The 12,016-nt window shown below is 37.9% G+C and overlaps 1 protein-coding gene across 6 annotated transcripts in view; it reads left to right on the top strand.

Moving 5' to 3' along the window:
- Positions 1–11,470, top strand: part of ctnnd2b (catenin (cadherin-associated protein), delta 2b) — a 123,088-nt gene extending 111,618 nt beyond the window's left edge. For all 6 annotated transcript variants that reach the window (XM_073848447.1, XM_073848448.1, XM_073848449.1 and 3 more), the window contains 7 exons: positions 384–534; positions 1,387–1,609; positions 3,462–3,546; positions 3,847–3,973; positions 6,654–6,785; positions 7,122–7,198; positions 9,147–11,470. In XM_073848447.1, coding sequence (XP_073704548.1) covers positions 384–534; positions 1,387–1,609; positions 3,462–3,546; positions 3,847–3,973; positions 6,654–6,785; positions 7,122–7,198; positions 9,147–9,392 — 1,041 coding nt within the window. In that variant the 3' untranslated portion in view covers positions 9,393–11,470. The remainder of the gene's footprint in view (positions 1–383; positions 535–1,386; positions 1,610–3,461; positions 3,547–3,846; positions 3,974–6,653; positions 6,786–7,121; positions 7,199–9,146) is intronic.
- Positions 11,471–12,016: the final 546 nt, after the last annotated feature.

Genomic DNA, 12,016 nt, shown 5'->3' on the forward strand with positions numbered 1-12,016 from the left:
AGTTCTACAAACAGCAAACAGATGTCAAACACAAACTTGGAGAACACTGTGAACTTTCTATTGAGAACAAAGTATTTTTCGAGAGCACACAATCAGTGTAAAATAGCTGATGGGTTCAGACTTACATCTTCAAATGGATAAAATGTAGAAAAGAACTGAATTCTCATGCAACGCCTTCAAAGTGACTCAGATATTCTGTCAAAATTTGCAATTTTGCACTTCAAAATCTTCTGTTGTCCTCATTTTCTGCTCATTCTTCACAGAAAAGAGAAACAAACAACAGTGTTGACACCAAAGTCTCATTCTAACACCTTCACTTCTGTTCAGTTGATGTATTGATAATCATTTTGCGGGACCCTTTTGTCCATTTCCTGTGTCTATAGTGGTCGGTGTACATCCGTGCTGCAGTTCGTAAAGAAAAAGGTCTGCCCATTCTGGTGGAGTTGCTGAGAATAGACAATGACCGGGTTGTATGCGCTGTGGCCACAGCTCTCCGAAACATGGCCCTTGATGTCAGGAACAAGGAGCTCATAGGTAAGTTTGGGACATGGAAGTCTGTTTGCCTCGAGCTAACATTTTCTCTTTGACTCCAGCAGAGTCGAATGCCGCAGAGGTACGTGTACCCTAAAATTACTTTCAAGATCTATTTCCTTTTGTGTGCGAGCGTGTGTATTTGTTAAGTGTGTATCAGCGAGGGCATCTGTGTAGCATTTCTAGTCAGGTATTGCGGTGAGGCGAGGTGGCATTGTTTGAAAGGCTGCTCACGACACTAACAGACTATTGATCTTTTTAATAGTTTGTGTATTCTGATGGGCCCCCTTGTCTCCATGGCAACCGCTCGCACTCTTTCAGTCTGGTCTTGGCCCTGCGTGAGTTCGAAGGCGTGTGAATTTCTTTTGGAATATAGGGCAAATGGAACGGCATAAAAAACTGTACGAATGTCGAGACGGCAATGCCCTTGGAATACTGATCCTGCAGGCTCATTTCAGATAGAGCTGTTCAAATGTCCTTTATTATTTAAGGAAATCAGTGATGAAGTGGGCAAAGCTGCAAGTGCTCATGGGAACCTTTCTTTCATGTAACTTCAATGCATACCAGTTGAAAGCAGTTTTGTAGCGCAGGGAGAATTAGCTCCCTGGTGGGAACGGGTCTTTCGCGGTCACGTTAAGTGTAATAGAGCTGCTGGGTAGTGATGTGGGTGTATCGGACGCTTTGGCATTTTTAGTTCTGCGGTTGTTGCAGCCTTGAGGTTCAGCCCATTTAAAGAGCTCCGCGTGCCGGCGGTAGCATCTGAATCCAAAATCTGCATCTCTAAAAAAGGCCTCTGGTTGTCGCACCTCCTCTCTGACTTTTCTGTTCCGTTCTTTTCATTCACGCAACCCGAAGGCAAGTATGCCATGAGGGATTTGGTCCATCGTCTACCGGGAGGCAACAATAACAACAGTACCGGCACCGGCGGCGTCAGCAAGAGCATGTCCGATGACACCATCACGGCGATCTGCTGCGCTCTGCATGAAGTCATCACCAAGAACATGGAGAACACCAAGGCTCTTCGTGACGCCGGCGGCATTGAGAAACTCATTGGCATCGCCCGCAGCAAAGGAGACAAGTTAGTGTCTTAGTTTTCTGTAGTATGATCACAACCAGTTAGAGTGTGTAGACAAACCCAAATGCCTAATTCTACATTTGCTGTATAATTAGGCATATTTAAATGGAAAGCAAATTTGTTTATAAAGGAAGAGGACATGCCAGACTCCATTTGTTACATCTCCTATTCTTTATTATGAAAAATGCAATTCCGCTTTAGCGGTTATGCAAGACCGTTTTCAGAAAGCAAGCATTTATTTAATGGTTAACACACTACTGTTTAAAGGTTTGTTAAAGAAATAAGAATTCTGTTTTATATTATATTTCTGTTCATTAAAGAATTCTATGGAAACCAGTTTCTGCCACAAAATAAAAAATGGTTATTGCTTTTTATCTCACAATTCAGACACCTTTTCTCGCAATTGTGAGTTAATATCTGCATTCTGACTTTTTTGCTTAGAATTGTGATATAAACTCACAATTGTGAGAAATGTAGTGAGAAATGAAGTATTCACAATTGTGTTATAAAGTCAGAATTGTGGTATAAACTCACAAATCTGAAATTTTTTCATAAAACTGCATGATACAAACTCGCAATTCTGACTTTTTTTCTCAGAAATGTAAATGAAGTCAGTGTGATACAAATTCGCGATTGTTATAAAGCCAGAATTGCGAGCTATACACTCCCAAATCTGACTTTTTTTCTCAGAAATGCATGATATAAACTCACAATTGCGAGAAATGAGGTAAGAATTGCGATATAAACTCCCATATCTGACATTTTTCCCCGAACTTCATGTTACAAACTCGCAATTCTGACTTTTTTTTTTTTTTCAAATTTGTGAGATAAGCATGCAATTCTGAGAAATGAACTCAGAATTTGCATGATATAAACTTGCAATTGCGAGTTATAAAGTCAGAATTGCGAGAGAAACTCAAAATTGACTTTTTTCTCAGAATTGTAAGTTTATAGCTCGCAATTTACTTTTTCTCAGAATTGTAAGTATATCCCCCTATCCTTTTTTTTTTCCAGAATTGTGAATTTATAACACAATTGCAAGTTAAGTCAGAATTATGAGATATAAACTTGCATTTGCAAGAAAAAATTTAGAATTGCAGAAGTTATAGAAGTTTTCACACAATTCTGAGAAAAAAGTTAGAAGGGTGAGATTATATCTCACAATTCTGACTTTTAACTTGCAACTTCAAGTTTATATCTCGCAGTTCTGAGAAAAAAGATATTTTTTATTCAGTGGTGGAAACGGGGGAATTTCTTTCCACAAAAATCTTAGAATGATTTCTGAAGGAACATGTGACACTGAAGACTGGTTGTAATGGCTGCTTAAAATTCAGATTTGCTATTACAGGAATCAATTAAAAAAATATAAAATTGAAAACAGTTATTTAAAATTATAGTAATATTTCACAATATCACAGTTCACTGTTTTTTTTTTATCATCAAATAAATGCATGGTGAGCATAAAAGACTTCTTTCAGAAACTTTTTTGAATTTTTGAATGGTAGAGTAGTATAAATAAATTCAAATTTAGAAAACCCAACCCCATTAGAGTTTATTTTGTATGTTAGAATATATCCCCATTAGAGAATTCTATGCACAAAGCTGAACTAAAATTCAATTTTACAGAGATATTTACAGTACATGTCTACAAACACTGTTTGTTTATACAGCTGAGAAAGTGCTTTCTATAAAGTTTGATTTAGTTTGCTCTCTTTGCAAAAGATTATGAAGCAATCCATTATATTAGCAACCCCAGAAATGGATTGTAAACTAAACATTCACTAGTTATATTGCTTGTATTATTGCAGATAGGGCTATGTGGTGTATCCATTTTCTTTTCTACATTTCCCTACAGACACACACCGAAGGTGGTGAAAGCAGCATCTCAAGTCCTGAACAGCATGTGGCAGTACAGAGATTTGCGAAGCCTCTATAAAAAGGTAATAAATTCAGAAGACCTCTCTGTTCTCACATCTATTACATTTGCACCTATATACTTTTAAATGGGCATCAGTGGAGTTAGATGCCTTTTCCTGCCAAGTGATACAGCATCTACCAGCAGGTGCTAACCGGCCATTCTGACCCTTTGGTTTATCTAATCCAAGTCTCTTAAAGGAATTCGATTTCAAATGCATGGAAATCAGTTTTTATCTTTCCGTGTTTGTCATAAAGCCAGAAGGTTTTAATGAGTGAAGTTTCAGGATGAACAGATAATCATGCTCCTCTTATTTTTATGACAGGATGGCTATTCTCAGTATCACTTTGTTGGCTCTTCATCTACAATTGAAAGAGACAGACAACGACCTTATTCCTCCTCTCGCACTCCATCTATCTCTCCTGTGCGGACCTCGCCCAATAATCGATCAGGTGAGAGACGCTCCACTATTTTTCCATTTTGACAAGTGATATCATTGACATTTGCTTTGCACTCTATCATCAACATCTTTATCTCCTCAGGAATAGATTAGAGCAGGGGTTTTCAAACCTGTCCTGGAGCCTCCCCTGCCGTGCACATTTTGCTTGTCTCTCTCATCTAATACACCTGATTCAAATCATCAGCTCATTAGTAGAGACTGCAAGACCTGAATTGGGTGTGCCTAGTAAGGGAGACATACAAAATGTGCAGGGCAGGGGAGGCTCCAGGACAGGTTTGAAAACCCCTGGATTAGAGGATTAAAAAAGTACTTGAAATGATCAAAACTACTTATTTTCAAAATCAAGTAGTCAGTGGGTTGCATGAACACCTAGTCAACTAATTAGTCTGTATAATAGGATGGTTTCAGATGTGCATCAGGATGGAACAGACAACAATACTCAAGGTGCTCAAAAAAGACATGAAAGTGCACCAATTAAAGCATCTAAAGCAAGTTGACCTCATTAATCAGCCAAACGGTTGTTGGAGAATTTGTCAACGTGTCATTCATAATGACTAATTCTAAAATAGTACATTAATGAGAAAAGTGTTGCTTGTGCTGTTATGTGATCATAGAGGGAACACATCTGTCAAGATGAGGGTACATCCTGATATTTGTCCATTTCCAACTGATGGGAGGACAGAGAATACAGTACTGTACTGTTAGTCAGGGCGCCTTGCGTATCCTAATTACACAGCACTACAGAAGAGTCTGTTCTGCTTAATTAACATGCTTTGTTTAGCAGGCACTGTTTGTTCTCTAGTTTCTCTGTTTCAGATATCAAAGTTTGTTTTAGTAGATCATTTTAGGTTTGCATTAATAGTGCTGTATCATCTTCAGTCTGCAGTAACTCTTTATTCAGAATTCTCATTATGTTTATTCAAATGTAGACTAGGGGCAGCTTGAATAATAAATGCTTACAATGTCCTTGCTTATCATGGGACAAACAAGGTGGAGTTAGATTTATTCTACCTGCTGCTTCAGAGGGTTGGGTAAAACTATCCCAAATGAGAATCTCACACCTTTTAAATTGAGGAAGTTGTAATTTCTCAGGGAAATGAAAATCAGTACATTTGCAAGTAAGATGGCAATCTAGGGTAGACAGTATACCGGACAACAAAGGCATGCTGAGAAGAGTAAAAACACAGAATCTGTCCTCAAAAGCTGATTCATTAACATAAAAATATTTAAATAATCACATAAATCTCTTTTTTACGGAAGCCCACTTTTTCCTCAGAATTGCATGATGTAAACTTGCAACTGTGAGTTATGAAGTCAAAATTGTGAATTAACTTCACAATTGATAAGTTTTTAGAATTGCAGGGTTATTTTGTAAAAGAATTGTGTAAAAAATGTCAGAATTGCAAAATACAAACTCACATTTGCAAGAAAAAAATTGTGAGTTTTCATCTTTTAATACTGACTTTATTTCATGCAATTCTGAGAAAAAAGTCAGAATTGTGAGTTTATACCACGCAATTCTGACTTTACAACTCGCAATTGCAAGTTTTTATCACACAATTCTGACTTTATAATTCGCAATTGCATGTTAATGTGTCACAATTCAGATAAAAAGTCACAAACTTTGTTTATTTCTTATTCAGTGGCTGAAATGGGCTTCCATATTTTCTGGTCTAATGAAAATGCTTTGTTGTAAAATAATCTTTTCGCGAATTACTGAGGACATTGTTGTGTGTTTCTTCAACTGTGGGCACTTCACTAAGTCTGTCCCAGGAGTTTCATCAACACATTTCATTTTGCTTTTTGTTATATGAAGGTCACATTAAAACTATGTATAATTTTTTATTATTATTATAATTTGATACTTTCTTAGTAGCCTTCTATGTCATAAATGTTATTGTTTTACACTTGCCCTTGTTCAACTATAAAACTATATGGAAATTCAACTTTTTTCATCAGAAATCAATATAAACATGATAATCGGAGCAAGGAGTGAAATAATAATAAGCCAGTTCAGTATTTACTGGGTGAAAATTCTTGCAATTTTACTAAAATTAATACAAAGTTCTGTCATGAAACTTTAGATGCGCAGTAATTACATCATTATTCAAATGGCGCAGCTGATTGGTTTCTTTCCAAATCAGCAGCCAATGAGCTTGCTGCTTAACATTTAAATACTTGGCTAGTGCTTGCTAATAGTTAATAAATTAAGTAAGTTAATTACCTTTATAAAGTTTTTTTTTTTAAGTGTTTCTTTTATACCTTCTATAAAAACTTGGATCTCACTTCCTGACAGAAAGTGTATAGACGGCTTTATTTAAACTAACTAAGGCTTTTCCAAACACAAAGCTGACAAGAAAGGTGAAATAAATTATTGCTGAAGGAACGGGTAAGAAGCCCAGACAAGACCAATCAATTACCTGACCAATTCCATTTGGCAATTAGGAGCAGAGCACTGACACTTGTTTGCCTCAAAAGGCAACAAGAGAATTGCTTCATTACAGTAAATGAGTTTTTTATGTAAAATAAAAGATCCCTTGATGGAATGAGATCTTATTGTGCTTTCAAATGTGTCAAGATACTTTTGCCTAAACAAACAGGCTACCCCCCCCCCCACACACACACACACACACACACACACTCATTATTGGTTGACTTGCTGTGTTTTTTAGCAAGTGCCCCCACCTCCCCTCGAGAAATGATGAGCTTGAAGGAGAGAAAGACAGACTATGAGTCAACTGGAACCAATTCTGGTTACCATGGAAACAAGGGCGAGCACACCTCCAGAAAAGACGCCATGGCAGGTAAGGCTGCCGTTCGGAGTTCTACAGCAGAAAGTATCACCGTTGGCAAATGACTGACGGAGTCGACAATGATTTCCAGACAAACCAACGTATATATTGTAAACAAAGGCAGTGAATTCCATGTGAGAGTTGTAATTGGTAAAAGTAACATTGTAACAGGTTTATTCTACAGAAATGTGTTTGATATCTCACCTTTGCATCTTGGTGTGAAGTTTGTTACCTCAGTAATTCATATACCTGCACACCTGTTTCATGTCAACATTTTCTGTACATATATAAAAAATGTAAAGCACCTACCAGTCCTCTGAGAGTCTTGATAATTCTCTCTCTCTGCAGCTCAAATCTCCAGTGGAACATCTACACTGTTCAGAGGTGCTTACATGTCTCCTGGCGATGACATCAAGCATAACCAGGTGAGTTCACTACAGCTCACAAAGTTGTAAGGTGTAGCTCATATTGAAATTTGAAAAGGATTTTTTATTTATTTATTTAACTTATATCTTATTGTATTTTGTTTGCCAGTTGTTTTACATGAAATTTGCACATTTGTTAAGCAGGTTACTGGGGTATTTGGAAATATTTTGTTTTGCTTTTTTCAGATATTTTAACTTTAAAATACAAGGCTATCAAGGGTTAAACAATTGTAAAAATTAATCTCAGTTTCTTTTTATGGAAAAAACAACAACAATTGTCGATGAAACGTGTTGAAGAATATATTTGCTATTTATTGTTTTTAACACCTCTTAGATGTTATATTAAAAGCAGCGGTAGCAATAGATGCTGTCTACACTAAGGCCCTAATGATCTCTGTACCCAGCCGAAAATGCATGTCACATAATTCATAATTCATAATAAGCATGATGTTATTGTTTACATGGTCGTCACGGATATGCAGAGCGAATGTGGGCAGCCAGGCCATCGTTTTCAAAAGGTTTTTTTTATTATTCCATTTAAACTGAAGCCCAGTTTACACTGGTGCGTTTTTGTTTTAAAAGGGTTTCAGACAAGACAGAAACTATAAAACCCATTATAAACCAGGCATTTGTTGCATCCAGTGGGGACATACAGTAACTACTAATTATAATGACTCATACTGTCTTTTTATGCGTTGCGTTGCGTCTGCATGGCGGTTGCATGACGGTTGCAACGCTACTACTGCCGCTAAAAGTTACGATATCTTTCTTTGCATATACATATGGGCGATGTTATGCTAATCTACTCACCCCGTGACGTGGACAAATGGGGCCGTGTTTAAACAAGCCATTTTAGGGAGTTGTGGCTGAGTCTTAACTTTTATAATAAATATCTCTTGGTCTCTTGGTTTTGAGACTTTAAGCTTTGCAACTTTATAGATCCTATGTATGCAAAAAAAAAATTTTTTAAAACACTCCAAAAACAAAGAAAAACAAGAAACTGCATCATATGACCCCTTTAAAAGTCTCTGCTTTGGTCCATTTTCACTGAAACCCAAAGTCTACATCGTTTTTTTTAAAGCGTCCGTTTTCAAGGGTCGAAAATGCTAACCATAACAAAAGTTATGCATTTTAAAACAAAAAATGCACTAGTGTAAATGTAGCCTGAAACACAATCCTGGAGTTCTCAAACTAAAGCAGCAAAAGCCTCTGTTTTCGAGGGTGAAAAGACAGGTGTAACCATAGCAAAAGTTACGCATTTTAAAACAAAAATGCACTAGTGTAGCCTTAAACGCAACTCTGGAGATTTTAAACTAAAAACTGGGTCTGCAGCACTTTCGAAAGTCTCTGTTTTCGAGGATGAAAATGCTAGTATAGTGTAAATGACAGGTGAAACTGTAGCAAAAATGATTCATTCGTTCATTTTAAAATGAAAATGCACTAGTGTAAACATAGCCTGAAACGCAACCCTGAAGTTTTCAAAGTAATACAGGGTCTGCAGCATTTTCAAAAGACTCGAAAGAGCCGAAATCGTGGAGTATGTAAACGCCAGGCGTAACCGTAGCAAAGTTAAGTGTTTCAAAAACGAAACTGGGCGGCGTTAGTTTGACACTGCGTATATTAAATTAGTGAATTATAATAATCATAATATCAAATGATAATTATGATTGAAATGATTCTATTATGATTTAAAATGAACACGTTTGTGGTTTAGTGTGGATGAAGTACTTTTTGATGGCGCTGTGGGGGTGCCTAAGCCGAAAAGCGTTGAGAAACAATGGTTTAGATGAAGTACCTTTTATATAAAATACATTCATTGCCTTTTAACTTCATTGCACGGAAAGCTCTTGATTTGAATTGTAAATGAGATTCTTAGTTTCTGAACTACCGCATAACACATTTATGTCACTTCCCACAGCAGCCCTTACACTCTCATTGTTTTCGTCAGGTCTCCGCTCAAGGCAATCCTCCAGAGGCCTACCCTCCCTTCCAGACTCCCCCAGGAGCCAACTTCGAGGAGCCGTATTACGAGGACCAAGCGCATAAACGCCCCCCACCTGCCGCCGACGGCACCATGCACCTGGGACTCAAGTCCACGGGGAACTACGTGGACTTTTATTCGGCATCCCGTCCGTACAGTGAACTCAACTACGAGACGAGCCACTACCCTGCCTCGCCGGACTCCTGGGTGTAGAGGCACAGAGGCAGGCTGGAGGCTGGCCTACGGACACCATTACACAGAGACCAGCCCAGCATGTGCATGAACACTAGTAGACATCTCACACACGTAAACCTTCAGTTCGGTTCACTGCTCGCACCACAGTGGGCTGCCACTCGGCCGATGAGCGAGGTTAGGAAAGTGCTTGGAGAAAGAGGATTTAGGAAAGAAGCTTGTGCGTTTTACAGAAAAGGACCACTTGAACTTTGGCATTTTTAGCAAAGCAGTGGAGAGAATCGACATGTTAACGTGAAAGCGGGAGATATTTGGCGCAGAGATGGGACAGTTACGTGAAGCACAAGAAAACGAGATTCAACACAAGCTAAAGAAGTAGTTTTTACACATTTTTTGACATTTCTTTATGTTCAACCATGCTTTTTATGGTGTGCTCCGTTACACTCTTTGCCTTTATATCTTTTTTTGGTTTCTTTTTATTATTTGCTTGTTTTTGTACCTCTTTTTAACTTCTTAAGTCTGGTGTAAAGTACTTGTTGTATATTACAGATGTAGATACAAGGTGCATTGTGTATATTACGCAAAGACTACTGTGTCCTCCCATGTGGCTCAATACATCGTTTTATTTTCCGGTATTTTAAACGAGAGAGGAAAATACACTTACTGAACTCCAGCATCCTGGGTAAGAAATGCAGCAGAAAGCATATAATTCAAAAGTGTCGTTTGCTCTAATGTGTTTTTTCCCCCCGTTTTTCTATGCGAGGAAACTACTTTTAACTGACGACAGAGCATCACTGCCTGGACAGAGTTTACCACCAATAATAAGAACATTTTCAGGCCTATCTGTCATTTTTTTTTCTTTTGCCCAGCTGTACTGACATGAAGACTGGTCATTCCACAAGCCATTGAGTGATCTGTGCTTAGTTATGTGCCAAATGTGGTAATCCCTGACCCGAGGGGTGCTGTAGAGCTGCTGTTGAAGTTACGTTTAACGACAAGTCACTGGTTCTATTGCCGCCCGTTTGTAAATGCTTTTTTTAAAAACAATGTGTTTCGGCAGCATTCACACTGTAACGATAAAGGAGGGACACGGTCTTTGACAGTTACTTCCCCTCCAAAGATGTACAATTAGTTGACGCTGTGTTGTAAAATAGACATTTGCAAAATCTGCTTTTTTCTTCCAGAAAATCAGTGGTTCTTAAGCTCATCGTAGACAAATCTGTCAATAGAGTATGGATATATATTATATAAATACAAAATATATATATACTTTTTATGTGCAGATGTGGATGTCACCTAACGCAGAAACATTGCAAGGAAAAAATGCTAGTAAAAAAAAGCATAGGGTTTTGTTCACCTTAATTTCTAATCCAGATGTTGACCTCCTATTGTCATGTTGTTGCTGTGTAAAAACAGGCGAGACCAGGGCTCAATGAGGGTTGAGGTAATGACGCTTCTAATGTTGACTTGAAAAGGTGCTAAAACTACACCTTTTGGCCTATATTGCTATCTTTTACTAATGCGTTTTTTAAATGTGTTTCATGTCCTTAGTAAAATGGATGCTACTAAAATGAATAGCTTTGTTCCCTACACAACCTATGCTCTAGAAGGAGAGCTGTGCGTATAGACGCACCTCTTGATTTTCATTTTTTTTCTCTCTCTTAGGTAATTGCCTATACCTTATCTCAGGTCATCTTATTGCAGGAGAAGATGGGTGAACATTCCTCTATTGACTGAACAGAGAACAAAGAATGACACTACCCTATAATTTTGCGATTTCTAAACCTTAAACATCAAGTCTGTCAGATTTCAGGAAGGTACGAAGCAAGCCCTGGTCTTCCCTTCATGTCATTTTACACTTAGAGGTAATTGTCAGATGCAAGGATTCAGGATGATCCCCAAACTCACATATCTTCAGCACCATCGATAGTGAACGTCTGAGAACAAGCAAAATATCTGTGAAAAAGTAGACATATCAGACAACCTGTATTGAAGATGTAAGTAAAACTTTTTTTTCTGTTGCTAGACAAAGTGTTTGAGAGAATTGTGAACCTTTTTAATGCCAGGTTGCAACTGCTATATAAACTAATGGAGAATCACTGTTTTGTGATTTATTTTGTTCTGTGTCCGAGTCATTTCTTGCATTACTGGGTGAATTTTTCATGGGTATGTATTTTATCGCCACATTATATCCACATACTAAAAAAGATGTTTTTTAACACTTCAAAAGCACTGATTTTTTTTTTTTTGTATCGATTTAGTCAGCTGCGTTTATTGTGTTCTAGACATCAGCACTAACACACTAACAGATTTCTGTTACCTTGTACTGGCGTGAGTTTTCAATTCATTGTATTTTTGATAGAATTCTTAGATAGCTATCAGAGGCCAGGTAGGCAAGCTGCGAGCTCCTGTTACGGGTTTCATCACGACTGTTTCATTACCATTTTCCCCACAGAGAGATATTTTGACATTGACAGGCTATGTGCTTCTCACTTTGTCCTGAGAGCCAGTCTGCAACAAAGAAAAAAAAGTGTGGCAGGCGCTAAACGACAACCCGTGCCTTCAGCTCTGAAACACCAGGCCCTCCACGTCCATTCATTTCAATCTCATCAATGCTAATACGTATGAGAATCTTAATCCCTATA

Source organism: Garra rufa, chromosome 10 (assembly GCF_049309525.1).
Source record: "Garra rufa chromosome 10, GarRuf1.0, whole genome shotgun sequence".
NCBI lineage: Eukaryota > Metazoa > Chordata > Actinopteri > Cypriniformes > Cyprinidae > Garra > Garra rufa.